We start from the raw sequence: 15,979 nt of genomic DNA, 5'->3' as shown, positions 1-15,979 counted from the left end.
ACCATGGGGCTTTCTTGCTGCCGAGTCTGCTAGGTGGGGTCTTCAGAGGGGCGAGGTCGTCTGCGCAGTTGCTGATCCACTTCGCGAGGTTGGTGGCCGCCTGGCTTGGGTTCGTTGCGCTGGTGGGAGGGTTCATGCTCTGGGAAGTCGCGAGCTGGTCGGCTGTGATCCTGTTCCAGCTTCTGCGTGCAACCTGTTGCTGGTGGTGGTGGATTGTGGTCCTTCTGAAGCTGAAGTGGACGCAGCTGTGGTCCGTCCAGTGGAGTCCGGTGGCGTGGCTGAAGGCGATGTCCTTGCTGGATGAGAAGACGGGGTCGAGTGTGTGTCCGGCGTAGTGAGTGGGGGTGGTCACTAGCTGCTTGAGTCCGAGGTTGGCGAGGTTGTCCAGCAGGGTGGTGGTGTTGGGGTCGTTGTTGTTCTCCAGGTGGAAGTTGAGGTCCCCGAGGAGGATGTAGTCAGCGGAGTGGAGGGCGTGCGGGCTGATGAAGTCGGCGATGCCTTCGCTGAATTGTGTGCGTGGTCCCGGGGGTCTGTAGATGAGGGTGCCTCTGAGGGTGGTCTTGGGGTTGATGTGAATCTGGAAGTGCAGGTGTTCGGTGGGTGCGAGGGTGTCGTCAGTGTTGGTCGTGATGCGGATGGAGTTCCTGTGGATGATGGCGATGCCTCCTCCTGTCTGGTTGACGCGGTCCCTCCGGATGATCTTGTAGCCGTCCGGGATGGCGATGGCGATGTCGGGCCCTGAGGAGGCGTTCATCCAGGTTTCCGTGAGGAAGGCGACGTCTGGGGCTGTGGTGTCGAGCAGGTTCCAGAGCTCGACGGCGTGTCTGTGGATGGAGCGGTGTTGAGCAGGATGCACTTGAGGTGGTTGTTGCTGGTGCTCGGCTTGGTCGGTGCTGGTGTAGTGCAGGTCCGGTTGCAGGTGAACTTGCAGGAGTGGCAGCAGAAGGGTCCGTGGGTGCGTCTCGGGTGGCTCGATAGCAGCCCGGGATTCTACCGGCGTTGAGTGCGTAGAGGTCGGTGGAGTCGTAGGTCCGGCGGGCTGGTGTCGACGGAGGCCAGGGGTCCTGGCACTGGGCGCGGTCCAAGCGCGGACGCTCCCGATTTTTGATGCTAAAGATGGTTTGTTTTAGCTGTCTGTCGCCTAAAATCACCTTTGCTTCAATAGCAGTCAATGTGGAAAATTCATTACACCGATTTTTCCCCCAAAACCTCCCACTTTCCTGTTCTGAAATATTGACATGTATACCCTGGATATGAATATATGCGTCGTGATGCATGTACCCTAATGCACCATAATGCAAGGCAGCCATTGTAATTTACAGTTCTGACATGCAGATGGCAATGTTAGAACAGTAAATAAATAAAAAGGAAGAAAAATAAAATAAAATGCACAGCAGACCTTAACAAGTATTGGCAAAACGAACAGAACTGGCGTGGGCTGCTGACCACTTGGCTTTACCAATACTTATTTTATGAATTATTTTTTGATTTTTTGTATCAAGACACGCATTGCATAAAAACAAGCATTCCCAAAAACATATACCGGTCGAGGGTGCAACACGGAAGGCCTCGCTCAATCAGTGTCCCGGAGTCTACTCGGCGCTTGGCTGCTTGCAGCGTTTTTTGATCGTGGTAACGATAACTCCGGTGACCGCCAGCCAATTTCAGGCTTGTAAGGATGGACTGAGGTATTTGACCTCGCAGGGTAGTGATGCTTCCACAGGGCAGCCCCCACCTTACAGTGGACCGGGAACGACTGGCCAAGCGGCACGAGGGGACCCAAGGTCACAGACGCGGACTTCTTAAGGGATTTGAGCATTCCTGCACCTTTTTCCTGCTTGTCAACACGGACCTACCGTCTGTCCCACTCGCCTTTGCAACCAACCCAGCAGCGCCGGCACAGTGCACTCTGGGATTGGTAGTTCCTTGCCACTTCCTGAACTACCAAAGGTGTGCCTATCGCTTCAAGGGGAGGGGCACCAGTGCTGACAGGTACTTACGAGCAGGAAACAACACTCTGGTGATGGACTCGTTACAGCGCAGGGCGCTGAGGAAGGCACCACTGCCGAAATGCATTCGCCGCCACTGTAACCTGAGGGAATAAAGCTGTTTGTTTGACCCTGGACACCCCTCTGGCCTCTGATTTCTTCCTACGAGGGAATGTTTTTGCCATATATATATATATATATATATATATATATATATATATATATATATATATATATATATATATGTGTGTGGGTGTGTGTGTGTATGTGCGCATGCGTGCACACACTCCCCCATATACATGTAAGAGCATACATTGCACCAGTAGTCCCTGACACTGAAGGGTTCTGTTCACTGAGGGACTGTGCATTTTGTGCTAGTGCAGAGTGTCGTCACTCACAGTCAGGTATGGCAATACCTGACCCTGTGCCCCATGCTATAATACTGTGGTCTGTAGAGGCAAACTTTGAATGACACCACAGCAGACTAATGGATAAAGAGGGCTTACTGAAGCTATAGCATATATATTTTTATTTAAAAGAAAAGCTCACGGCTAACACCGGAGCTAAAAAGGAAGCGAGCTACCTGGAAGGACTTTGAGTTGCTATATTATTTTATTGGAAACAATACGCCTGTCTATAGACCGCTACATTTGTCTGAAGTAGAGATCTACAAACATGGCAGCCATCTTTGAACAGCAGTTGATCCCTTACTGACAACTGGATGAGATCCAGTCTGAAGTGCCTATGCTTCCCTTTAGCATTCTTCTCTTTTTGATCAGTAAAACAAATATTTCCTCCTATTGCTATGATTATGACTTCACTTGCTGAATAATTAAACTGTTCTTGATTTCCTTGCTGATTCAATTAAAGTGTTGCATTTTTTCCCTGTGGTCCCAGTGGAATTCCTACTGCACTGAATTGCCAAACCTTTATTTCAATATGGCCAGCACATGGCGCCATTCCATGTGTTTCCTTCTACTCCTGTGACCACAACTCTCTATTAAATTAGAAAATTACTTATGGTGCACATTTGACAGTTAGCCAAGATGCTAATGCATATTTTAGCAGTTCTTCCTCATTCTAAAGGGAAGCACTCATGTTACCAGCAGAGCCTATGTGGTTGCCTGCATCTTGCGCAGCGCGACCCCTCGGTGAGCAGCGGCTTGGTTCCATATTCCCTAGGCTAATCACATACCCCTCCCCGTACAACATTGTATGGTGTGGGAGTCATAAGCGCAGCAGTATAGACCAGAAGGCCCACCGGTGAGGTCACTTCTAGGGTGAGAAGGGCAGTGATGGGCTTAAATACCAACCGCCACCAGGCCTCCTCCTCCTTGGCGGGTTAGTCCCAAGGGCAGTTGTAAATCTGAGCAATTGGAGGCTTGCCTGGTAATATCCCATCTTGCATGTGAGTTCTTATACCTGATTTTTGGGTTCAGAGGTGGGGTGAACCCCCAAAAAGTATAGCACCAAATTAAGTCTAGTGCAGGTGCTTGTTGACGTATCACGGGGGCTGCCACAATAGATTCTGTATTTGCCGGCTGCCCTGGGATTGTCTGTAAGTTAACCAATTACCTTGTCTATTTATAATAAACCTGCAACAAAGTTTTTCCCCAACATATAGTGGTCTGGTCTCTTCATTGACTTATGGCTTTTACTCTGTTTGCACGTGTTCATCTAACTTTCGCTGTGTGTGTGTGTCTGGATTTTTTTACATCAGTGCTATGTTTCACACTAGAGCGAAACCAAAGTAAAAAAAATAAACATTATGACGTGTTGGCCACAAGAACTTATTCCACTCCCCACGAAAGTTAGGTGGCTTCCGACCCTGGTGTTACAATAATATGAGCTTTGAGGTGACACAAGATGTACATGGAACAGACAAGTTGTTTTTGATGTCTTTCTTCTAGGTCTATTTTTAAAAGTAAAAAGATACAATATGGCTTCACTTAAGGACTTTTTTTATCTAGATCATTATATTAATCACATTAATATCTTTGATTTTCGGCAAAGCATTTGAGTCCCTCACTCCCTTAAACACATGCAGAGAGGAAGGAGAACAAGTGGTTCCTTACGTGGGAGCTTGTCCACCCGCCAGGGTATGGAGTTGGTGACGAAACCTCTCTTTGCAGCGGTAACAAGAATCCACGTGCCCAGGCGGTACCCAATGGTCAGCATGGCCATGCCCTCATGGTCCGTGAGCCCCGAGGCCAACGACGTCTGACTTCCATAGATTTCCACAGTAGAGTGGGCCAGCGGAGAAAGGTCATTGTTTTCGTACACCTGCACCTTGATAAGGATTTCTGAAAAAAAAATAAAGATTGATCAATTAAGAGGCTAAGGAACACCCAGCGGGAGAGTTAGTCATCCAATTAGGACTAAGAGAAACATCCAATAAAGGCACAGGAATAATCCAATCAGAGTCCAAAGACTCCCTACAACGAGAGAGGGTGTGCTCAATGACGGGCTACAGAACATCTAAAAATGAAAACTTTGGAAAGGCCCGCTAATGGTGGAATGACATGCACTGGAAGCGTAGGGCTCATTTAATTAAGAGACAGGAAATCTCAAGGGTACTCGTTTTATTGACTTCAGAAGGATGAAAAGTAGCGGGGACCCGCTGGGATCCAAAACTGTTAATAAATGGACGCGTTAATCCACTGAGCCGCCAGAATCTGCTTATATTGGAGACTCCCGACACCTAAGATCCTTTATTGACCTCTGAGAGAGAGAGAAATAGAGAGAGAGAGAGAGAGAGAGAGAGAGAGAGAGAGAGAGAGAGAGAGAGAGAGAGAGAGAGAGAGAGAGAGAGAGTATAAAAAGAGCACATTTTACATTCGCAGGTCTATAAGCTTGGGCACTGCCAGTTACAAGACACTTCCTCTAGTATACTGGGACACTGTTACAAACCACTTCCCCGAGTACTCTTGGGCACCGCTGGTTACAAACCAATACCACACAGGCTCTTGGGCACTGTCAGTTACAAACCACTTACATAAGTACTCTTGGGTAATGTCGGTTGCAAGCCACTTCCCGAGTACTCTAGGGCACTGCTGGTTAAGAACCACTTCCTTAAGTACTCTTGGGCAGTGTCGGTTACAAACCACTTACCTGAGTACTCTTGGGTAACATCCATGACAACGCGCGGTCAAAACACTGTGCTGCCATTACCACGCGTCTTTTACAACGCAAGTCGTTACCACGACTTGCGCTGGAGGGCGCTCTAGACGAAGGAATAGTAGATTTACTATTCCAACACCTTCCCTACTGTACGTAGGCTGGTGTTGGAATAGTAAATCTAACTATTCCTAAGTCGAGCACCCTACAGCGCAAGTCGTGGTAACGACTTGCGTTGCAAAACCTGCGTTGTGATGTACCGCGATCTAAAAGATCGCGTTGTAACATCATACAACCAGTACTCTTGGGCAACTTGGTTACAAACCACTTCCCCAAGTATTCTTTGGCACTGTTGTTACAAGCCACTGTCCTGAGTACTCTTGGGTACTGGCGGTAACAAACCACTTCCACCATTACTCTTGGGTACTGTCGCTTACAAACCACTTCCCTGAGTACTCTTGGGCACTGCTGGTTACAAAGCACTTCCCCTAGTATCCTTGGATACTACCATTACAAGCTACTTCCTCAAGTACTCTTGGGCACTGCTGGTTACTAACCACTTCTCCGAGTACTCTTGGGCACCGCTGGTTACAAACCACTACCACATGTACTCTTGGGCACTGCCAGTTACAAACCACTTACATAGGTACTCTTGGGTACTATCGCTTGCAAGCCACTTCCCCGAGTACTCTAAGGCACTGCTGGCTAAGAACCACTTCCATGAGTACTCTTGGGCAGTGTTGGTTACATTCCTCTTCCGGGAGTACTCTTGGGCAATGCTGGTTACAAACCACTTCCTAGAATACTCTTGGGCACTGTTGGTTACAAGCCTCTTCCCTGAGTACACCTGTTCTTAAGTAGTCTCTTAAATCGCTTGAGTCCATACCCCCATAACTTTGACCCCTCCATTAGTAGTCTTAAATCACTTGAGTACATACTCTATAATTTTGACCGGTCCTTGAGTAGCCTTAAATCTCTTGGGCCCATACCCCATAACTTTGAGCCCTCCTTGAGCAGTCTTAAATCGCTTGGGTCCCTACCCAATAGCTTTGACCCCCTCCTTGAGTAGTCTTAAATCGCTTGAGTCCTACATAGCATGCCTCACCAATGAGGTTCCCTTCTGCATTGCTTCGCTCTTTCTCTAGGGATGTGATTAAAGCTTTCCTGTCTCCGTGATCAATATCTGTCCGGCACCACCTCGTGTCGCAAGGTACACGTGCTTGACGCAAGGCAATGCATTATTTATATCAAACCTAATACAGAGACAGCTATGCATAACTTAAGCCCCTCCTTGAGTACTCTTAAATCGCTTGAATATATACCCGATAGCTTTGGCCCCTCCTTGAGTAGTCTTAAATCGCTTGAGTCCATACTCCATAACTTTGACCTCTCATTAAGTAGCCTTAAATTGCTTGAGTCCATACCCCATAACTTTAGCCCCTCCTTCAATAGTCTTAAATTGCTTGAGTTCATGCCCTATAACTTTAGCCCCTTCTTGAGTAGTCATAAATTGCTTTAGTCCATACCCCATAACTTTGACCCCTCCTTGAGGAGCCTTAAATCGCTTGCGTCCCTACCCGATAGCTTTGACCCCTCCTTGAGTAGCCTTAAATCGCTTGAGTACATACCTGATAGCTTTGACCACTCCTTGAGTAGTGTTAAATCGCTTGTGTCCATACCCCATAACTTTAGCCCCTCCTTGAGTAGTCTTAAATCACTTGTGGACATACCCGATAGCTATAACCCCTCCTTAAGAAGTCTTAAATCACTTGAGTGCATACTCCATAACTTTGACCAATCCTTGAGTAGTCTGAAATTGCCTGAATCCATACCCTATAACTTTAACCACTCCTTGAGTAGACTTAAATCGCTTGAGTCCATACCCAATAGCTTTGATCCCTGCTTTGACCCCTGTTTGAGTATTCTTAAATCGCTTGAGTCCATACCCAATAGCTTTGATCCCTGCTTTGACGCCTGTTTGAGTAGTCTTAAATCGCTTGAGTCCATACCCCATAGCTTTAGCCCCTCCTTGAGTACTCTTAAATCATTTCCCTACCCGATAACTTTGACCCCTCCTGGAGTGGTCTTAAATCGCTCGAATAGGAAGCCTGACCGATGAGGTTCCCTCCTGCATTGCTTCGCTCATTCTCTAGGGATGTGATTAAAGCTTTCCTGTCTTTGTGATCAATATCTGTCCGGCACCACCTCGTGTCGCAAGGTACACGTGCTTGACGCAAGGCAATGCATTATTTATATCAAACCTAATACAGAGACGGCTAGGCATGCACAACGACGCCTGGTGCGAGGTTATTACCATAAAAGGCTGGAGTCTCAGAGACCTTATCAGGAGCATGGAACTTGTCTAGAGGGGAACGGATACAGAGAAGACGCAAGATCCCAGAGGTAACCAACCCAGAGCCGGCTTAAAATGCCCATAAGTAGCGTTCTTGGTATGAATAGTATCGCATCCTACCATACAGAGCAGGTTTCTATTAGCAAAAGCCTTTGTTTTTAGTCAACCTGTCGAGGACTTACAGACATGTTCTCAGTTCAGAATAACGACCTTGAACCAGACGCTGAGACTGATGTGCACTAAATTTGCATAGAGACGTATTTCAAAGAGTCGCTCACTGAAGATGTCACCAGCAACGCTTGGACTAAAAATGCCATTTTAGTGCACGGCTAAGCATTGTGCTGTGGTTTAAATTAAATGTGTACTTGAGGCACACTGTCCACTTCAAATGTCTGTATGAAAACAAGCGCAACCTTAAGGTGCTTAAAATCTGTAATTTTGCAGAAATCACACATTTCTCTTGGAAGTATCATGCATTATTCCGCTTCCGTATTCTTTGCTCCTGTTTCATTTGATACTCGGATCTCCCCTAAAGCCAGGTCATGTTGCTTTGGTAGATCGGGCTTGCTGTATAGTCCTAGGGTTGTGTTGCAGGGTGAGTGGAAGAGTCCAGGAGTCAGATTCACAATGCTCACCACGATCCATGTCACCAATAGATACACCTGCTGCTGGGGGAGGCGGGGTGCAGGTGCTGCAAGAGGCAGGTGAGTCAGTGTTGCCCACACGGTCAATCCAGTATATGGAAAGAGTAGAAAGGGGTCTGACCACAGCAAACAGGTGAAGAAGGCACTGGAGAGAAACCACTGCGTGTCAGAGAGCCTATGGTTGGCCGATCAATGGCCATCACCATTGCGGGAGCACGAAGGAAGAAGGAGGCAGAGATGAACTTTGAAGAGGCGGAACCAATAGGAGACCTGCAGGACGAAGAGGGGCGAGTGCTTATGTTTCCAGTGGCCTGTAGTGATTGCGCACAAACCCAAGAGAGACGGCGCTACTCTCCCCAAGACCTATATGCAGCCCACCTTCAGGTTTCACAGGTAGAGACTGCTTGGTGGGGGGACAGAATACCGAATATCCTGCCTTTGTGCTTCACAGGACCTTTCGGCCTCCTGATGATAATCCTACAAGGTGTCTGCACAGTTCCCACCCCATTATGCCCTTTTTGCATAATTTTGCATGGGTTTGGAGCGAAGTAAGGCTATACACACCCACGAAATGCTAAAGCTGGAATGACACAGAAAAGTAAAAAGAACAAGCATTTGCAATGCAATAGGTCTCGCATTAGGAAAGTTTGAGCTATTGGTATTGTAAATGACAAATTTTGTATTTATGTGTTGGTTTTGAAAATAGCAAAATTAATAGCTTTGTCATTTACAATGCCAATAGTTTTAACTTTCGCAAACGTGACACCTTTAGCATTTGTAATGCAATATGTGTTGTATTTACGTGGCTTAAATGTATTGATATTACAAATAAAAATGTCTTTTAATTTTTTTAAATAATTAATACTTAAATAAAAGTTATTTTAATTTATAATGACGATAGCTTAAACTTTTGTAAATAACTTTTGTGAAGATTATGTTAAATGTATTTTATTGTGATGAAAATCCAAGACCAGAAGTGAAATATTAGCATCTTTTTGTGACATTTGTAATAAAGCTTGAAACATTGAGAGAACATATTTGAACCAGTTGTTGTTGAATGGTTGCACAGAGTGATGCTGTTGCGTTCAGTTGTGCTGAATGATGCTGTGGTATTCAGTGGTGCTGAGTGATGCTGTGGCGTTCAGTGGTGCTGAGTGATGCTGTGGTGTTCAGTGATGCAGTGGCGTTGAGTGATGCTGTGGCGTTGAGTGTTGCTTTGGCAATGTAAAATGTAGCAAGGCGAGAGCTGGAGGGGTCTTCTGAGGAACTAGAAACATTTGAAGCTAGCGAGGATGGCAGAGAGCTGATGAAAGGGGGATTTCATCAACCTTGTTCTCTTAGCCCCTCTCACAATTCTCCTACCAGTGCAAGCAGCAACAGTGTGCGACTCTCCTCCGCTTACCTCAAGAGATTCGCTTTTTCTGGAGTTTTCAAAATTATGGTTCAAGTTCTGCCTATGCTTCCGGCCATTTTAATAACTTTTAACTTGCTCAGGGCAATATTGTTGTTCCTGTTCTAGTAGCATTCTGTCCTCTTTATGTGTCCCTTTGTTCTCACTTGCAGTTAAATAGCTCAAAGCCATTCCATGCTAAAGTTTTAGAAATGCCAAATATAGAAATGAAAGTTCTGCAGAAGTGATCTTAGAGAGTTTTAGAAATGCCAAATATATATAATTAAAAGTAATGCATAAGTGACTTTGTTGTAGTTTGTAATCCTGAGGGATCGTGCGTCTGTGAGCACCTTATGGCTATCCTGATGTCAAGGGCGTAACTATCAGTAGCCAGTCAGCAAATCACTAATAGTAGCCTGAAGAAGACAAATAGACTCTGCTGGGAGGGTAAATACGGAACTCTAATTGTAAGTACTCAGATTGGTCCATGTGGACAGACGTGGGTGCAACTTGAGCCTGCAATGTTTCTTTCATCTCGACAGTAATGTTTTAGAGGTCAGACATAGAGCTTGTTCATGGTGTATGTGCTCTTCATAGCTCTGCAAACAGGTATTCTTCGATTCAAAGTCCTTCACCAGCAATGTCTGGGAGGATGAAGACAAGTGCAAAAGCAGTATGGCTGATTCTGCACACTACTCACTTAGCCTGCAAATGTCAGATCTGAAGACTGCCTTGGACAGTGTATGGGGGCCTATGGCCGCTTTTAGGAGATGGCAGGATGGAACAGGTGGAATTTTTCAATCTTCACTACCATCTAACCTGGGTGACTATCTTCATGCAAGGTCTCTGCAATAGACATGTAGCCGCAGGGCCGCCAAGAAATAAAATATGATTCTTCACTGGGATTTCAATTCCACGCTCAAGTTTCTGTAAAGGGGAGGCCACAGGTCTCTGTACTTAGCAAATTACAAACTTTCAAAAAAGTGCATTTTGCAAGGAAAAGTGACGGACCTTGGATGAGCACAATGGGTGCAATGATTGCCTTGCTCAAGGTGACAGTCGAGGAGTTTGTTGTTGTGTCTGTGTCGTGACACGTGGTACGTGTGGAATCATTGTTTGATGTGTAGGTTTAGGTGCTGAGGGGAGGTGAGGCATGATCTAAACATGAGCATATAGAAGGTACTACATATATTCTGATGACTCTAAAGCAAATAAAATCTACATTCTGAAGACAGTACCCCTTAATCAATGCAAGCCATCCAAAAGGCACAAAGCGCAACGATTCTTAGGTGTCCAGACATGCACCGATATCTCCAACATTAGCAGATACTGTGACAATCGAGGCCACAGATTCGCAAACGCATCACGCAGATGCAGAAGTAGTTTGACCAACGGGAGCCAAGAGTCACAAAAAAAACACAATTAAAAGGGAAACAGAGACAAAGCACCATACCAGTAGAAAACAAGGTAGCACTTAATTTGCCATCTCTTGGCGTATAATTTAGTCAACCCTACTGCAGTGTTTGTCCGTTCCTTGCCGCATTATCCCAGTGGCTCTGCCTACAATGACACCCAGATGGGCCCTGGAAGGGGGTGATTATCCACAGGTATGTCTTACCATGAATGCGCCGTCGCCATTCTTGCAGCACAGTCAGGCCAAAATGAGGAAGATATCGGATAGGGCGCTCGACTTCGTATCTGGGGATCTGGGTTCGAGTCTCGGTAACGATGCCAAACATTCTGTGATTCTGGGCAAATCACCTTTTCTCCCGTGCCTAACAAAACAAGAAGGCGTGCGTATGTTACGAGCGAGGCCTGGAACGCAGGCGAGAGAGGCGGGCTCTGCTTTGATAGGCAGGAAAGTTCCTTGGAGCCTGCGAGGTTCCGGGAGATGCCCTGCCTTTTTGCCAGGCTTGCGGTGATGTACCTCGTCCAGAGCGCGGCACTTTGGAGGCAGAGGGGTGTGGGTAGTGGAGAGCCCAGAAGAAAGCAAGGATTCCGGGAGTGCTGGGGTTCCCGAGAGAGAGCAGGCAGGGCATAACGGTGCAAGCGAGGAAGGTCCTCCAACTCCCAGAACATCCCGTGGACAGGGTCGCGACGTAAGAGCCCGGTGAGTGGGGGGAGTGGGGGGTGTGTGCGCTTGTGTGGGTGTAGCTGTGAGTGTGTGTGTGCGTGTGCGTGTGTGTAGCTGTGCGTGTGTATGTGTGTGGCTGTGTGTGTGTGTGGCTGTGTGTGTGTGTCTCTGTGTGCATGCGCGCACGATTTCGAGAGGCTGACTTGCTGTGAGACTGGGACAGGAGATGTGCACGGCGCGTGGCTGCACCTGCGCGTACACGCGATGAAATCGCTGACGGCCCTGCGCATGCCCATCCCCTGTCCCACATTCCCAGCAAGTGGATAACAATAGGTCTTTTGCTGGTCAGCAGTGCTTCGCGCTGCTTACACCAGCTAGACCTAAAAAGTGTTCAGTGGCATCGGCAGTGGAACAATACATTTAAGCAATCAAAAAAGCAGGATGAACCTTAAAGTCTCTAGGGGGTGGGACAAACACACGAATGCAGTGGAAAGCCAATGAATCAGGAACAAGGTATTGAATCAGACAAGCAAGCCATTCAGTAATGAGCGAGCTGAAGTCCAAAAGCCCACTCAAAGCATCTGTTACAATGTTGTCTGCAATTCCATCTGTTACAATGCTGTCTGTATTGAGACCGCAAAAATACAGGGTGGGACAGCTGTGAGACACAGCTGAAGCCTTTAATCCCAACAATTCCCACTGTACAGATAAAGTAATGGTGACTACCAGAAGAGGCTATTTGTCAAAGTACCGAGGAGGCTGTTGGCTGATGGAAAATCTTTTCAGATAGCTTAGCCGGGCACATAAGTCAAAGGAAGAGGAGATCCGACATCACTTCCTGTCCTAAAACACCTAGGGTCACTCCTATTCCAAACATAAATCCCCTTCAAGTGCCCCAATACCACACGCAAGGCCTCATATGAATGGCATATACTACAGTGCTTCATTTGTAAAAAAAAATAAGTGCCAGGACTCTCGTCAGGAGCCCACTGCAGCGTGCACCATACATTGCCCCGGCCACCTGCCAATGACAGTACAAACACAGCTACTAACCATCACACTCCTACAAGTGTAACAATTCATACAATTCCAGGTCCCCAAAGCTATCAGAATGGCTTGGGAGGCAGGTATTAGTCACTGTAAATGTAAATTGAACTAATAAACAGATGTTGTTGTGCTCATACCTAAATTAGCCAGACAGCGTTACCATGTGGCAGACTGTCATAAGCCCCAGTGCTGGCAATTAGGTGCCAGTGTCTAGCATGGGAAATCACTGGTTCAAATTAAACACTAATACCACCGGGTCTCTAAAATCACACTGACCTTCCACTAGACACCTAGATTCTCCAAGTCGTCTTCAGGAAACCAGTCCAAAGATTCCTAGTTCCAGACACACGAATTAGACTTCACAACAGGTGTCAGTAACAATCTAGGTTACTAGTCTTCAGGTAACAATGTTGCCTAACACCTCAACATTTAAAGCCACCAGGCCTTCACTCAAGCATATCAATGGTCCAAGTTATATGCACATAGCATACAAAACAAAGCGCTGACTGATTTCGAAGGGTGGGCAAGAATTGAGCAATTTGCTTTCACACAATTACATGAAATTGCAAATCTGTTATTTTGCACTATGTTTTAGCACCAAATCCACTCTTGTCTTAATTTATTAGATGTGAGGACTCATTTCGTGCTTTAAAAAATTGTGGGGCATTTGTGGTAAATTCTTACTGTGAATGGTGTAAAGTTATGTAATATGGCATAATTATGAAAGTTCAGGAACAAGCGTAAAGTGAAATGCCCACAATTACACTGAGGAAATGTATCATTTGCCCAGGCCTACTGAATTCAGACTGAAAGAATGAATGAAGGAATGAATGTATGAAAGAGTGAATGAATGGTATCATTTCTAAAAGTCATCCACTCTGTTAAATCGTTTTGATTGTAATAGAATCATCGGCCATCCCACTCTGTTATGTGTAAAACACCCAGACACCCCCTGGATATGAGTGACGCTGCATAAATGCCATTTCGAACCTATCCGTCCTTCTGCAGAGTCAGAGATATGGAGTAGGCACCAAAAACCCACAGCGCAGATTTGGGGGGGGTTTCTTCTGGGCATCTTGCCAGCCCCCCCGGAAGTAGTCCATGCCTAGATCTCAAATCAGGACTGCACGTGGGATGCGCACCCACTGTCCAATGAGCTGCTGACCTACACAGTTGGCAGAGTGAAATCATCTGGCGAGAGATGTGAGTCAGCAGATGCAACAAGCGAGCCAAGAAAGCAGCCTCCCTGTGACCTACTTCATGAGAGGGATGAACACAAGGCACAATGCTAATGCTGATCTAATCAGGGTGGCGCTGATCAGCTCCCTGCACACACCACAGGCACAAAACAACAGATCTGTGTCACAGAAATCAGCACAGTCCGACACACTACATTCCAAACACAAAGCAAAACCCAATATGATAGTTTATCGAAGCTCTAAATCTACTTCTAACAGTACGAACAGTATTTTTTTATTTTTGCAGTTTTATATAGCACAGACTGCCCAAAGGGCAGTGAAACCTTTACATAACCCCCAGTTAAATTACTCGGGATTAGATTCATTTTTTAGGCATAGAGAGATTAAGTGATTTTCCCAGAATCACAGGATGTTGAGAGGGCACCGGGACTCGAGCCTGTCTGACCCCTAGTTCCAAAGTTGTCGACCACAGCTATACCACCACATCCTCACCTCTAAAATAAGGAAACGTATTACAGTAAAAACAAACAAACGGTACAAAATGGAAACGGAAAAATAGACTGCAATTTTTTTTTTAATGAAGACCAAAATAATCAACTGGATCTACAAACATTTACACACGTGTGGTTAACACATGATCAGTGCTAGCAGCAGGGGTAACACTACTCCCATCAGTAGAAAAAGAAACCAAATCAGACCACTATGAGCCCTTACATCTCTAATCCCATGGAGGGGAACAAGACCATTAATACACAAGAAAACAAACCCAACAATGGATCTTCACACATCAAATAATGAAGCCAGAAGCACCAATAGCTGTGTACAAAGAAAGCAAAACTTAGACATTCGCAGGGCAGTTACCATAAATAGCAACACTGCCATCCACATATCTTACAAGAAAGCAAAAGCCCACAATTGGGTATTCAAATGGAATTATGATAGACGGAAGAAACTGCTGTCTTATACAAAGCAAGCAAAACACAACATTGAGGTTTTGTCGGGCAAACAATGTACACAGGAGCACGGCCAATTAGACAGAAACAAAGCACACCTCCTTGGAGGTAGCTGTGTGCTTTGCAAATGCATTGTGTTAGGCCCCACCGCTAAAGTCCTAAAAGAATAAACACTGAATATTGGAACATCCCCTTACATACAAAACAATGGTCCTGATTTCAAGAACGTGGGAAATCATTGGTTGGAGGATTGGCCACCAGTGGAGAGTCCTTCAGCAGAATTAATTGCACCACAGAAAAAGCGCGGTGGAGATACTGAAGATGGATCAGTCTGCACCAGCTTGCAGGAAGTCATCGGGAGACTGCCTAGAAAAGAATGGGAGAATAACGAATAACTAGTGGTTACGAGTCTTGCGTGAGCTGTCCTTACTAAGACCTGCCTCTGTTCTTCCGTGATGCCCTGGACTGATAGAAAGGATGCAGGCCACGTCAACAAATGCATTGCTACCATAGGGAGGCAGGAGTCCCTAATGCTAGAACGCCCCAGTAGAGGTCATGCTCACCAGTGTTGGTAATGATATGTTATGTTACGGCATGTCATGTTATGTTCCAGGCATTTGTAAAGCACACCTTCTTCCATGGGGTTAACTCACAGCACCATGGAAGATTTGTGTACCTTCCAGACATGTTTCTGAGGATTCCATTGTAGACAAAAATCTGACACAGCTAGTGAGGCTCATGTCAGTATTATGTATAAGGTGTAGAAGTGTGGCTCACTGGTTAGAGCAGGCAGACCCTCAAGCAGAGGTCAGACCCGGGACCAGGGTTCAATTCCCGACGCGGCAGGGTCTTGAGCTCAAATGTCCACGGACTCGATAATTCTCGCTTCGGTGCCTGACCTAATCATGGGTTCACACTCTGCAACTCTGGGCATTAAGCTTGCTTAATCTCCACAACGGCCCCCTGTGGCGGGATCACTGGCTTTCACCTTGGGGAGTAGGGGCTATCTCACAGGGAAAAGCCAGGACGGGTTCCCAAGGCAAGCGCTTAGAGACCCCTGGGTGATAAGCGCTATATAAATCCAATATACAATACAATACAATACGTCAGTGCCTCCGTAAGATGGGCGTGGCATCTCTCGGAATGGGAACGGATCTACCTAGTTCCTTACACCTCTTCTAGGGCAGGAGACATGCCCATTCTCTGACAGATGG

At 46.3% G+C, this 15,979-nt stretch overlaps 1 protein-coding gene across 1 annotated transcript in view; it reads right to left on the bottom strand.

Annotated features, from left to right (window-relative positions):
* Window positions 1-15,979, bottom strand: part of FAM171A2 (family with sequence similarity 171 member A2) — a 225,319-nt gene that overhangs the window by 144,646 nt on the left and 64,694 nt on the right. Inside the window, exon 2 of the mRNA XM_086923898.1 lies at window positions 4,064-4,291. Coding sequence (XP_086780024.1) covers window positions 4,064-4,291 — 228 coding nt within the window. The remainder of the gene's footprint in view (window positions 1-4,063; window positions 4,292-15,979) is intronic.

The sequence above is a fragment of the Lissotriton vulgaris genome, chromosome 5, assembly GCF_964263255.1.
Source record: "Lissotriton vulgaris chromosome 5, aLisVul1.2, whole genome shotgun sequence".
NCBI classification, from domain to species: Eukaryota; Metazoa; Chordata; class Amphibia; order Caudata; family Salamandridae; genus Lissotriton; species Lissotriton vulgaris.
Note: the sequence above shows the minus strand (reverse complement) of the source record. Positions and strands in the feature narration are given on the sequence as shown.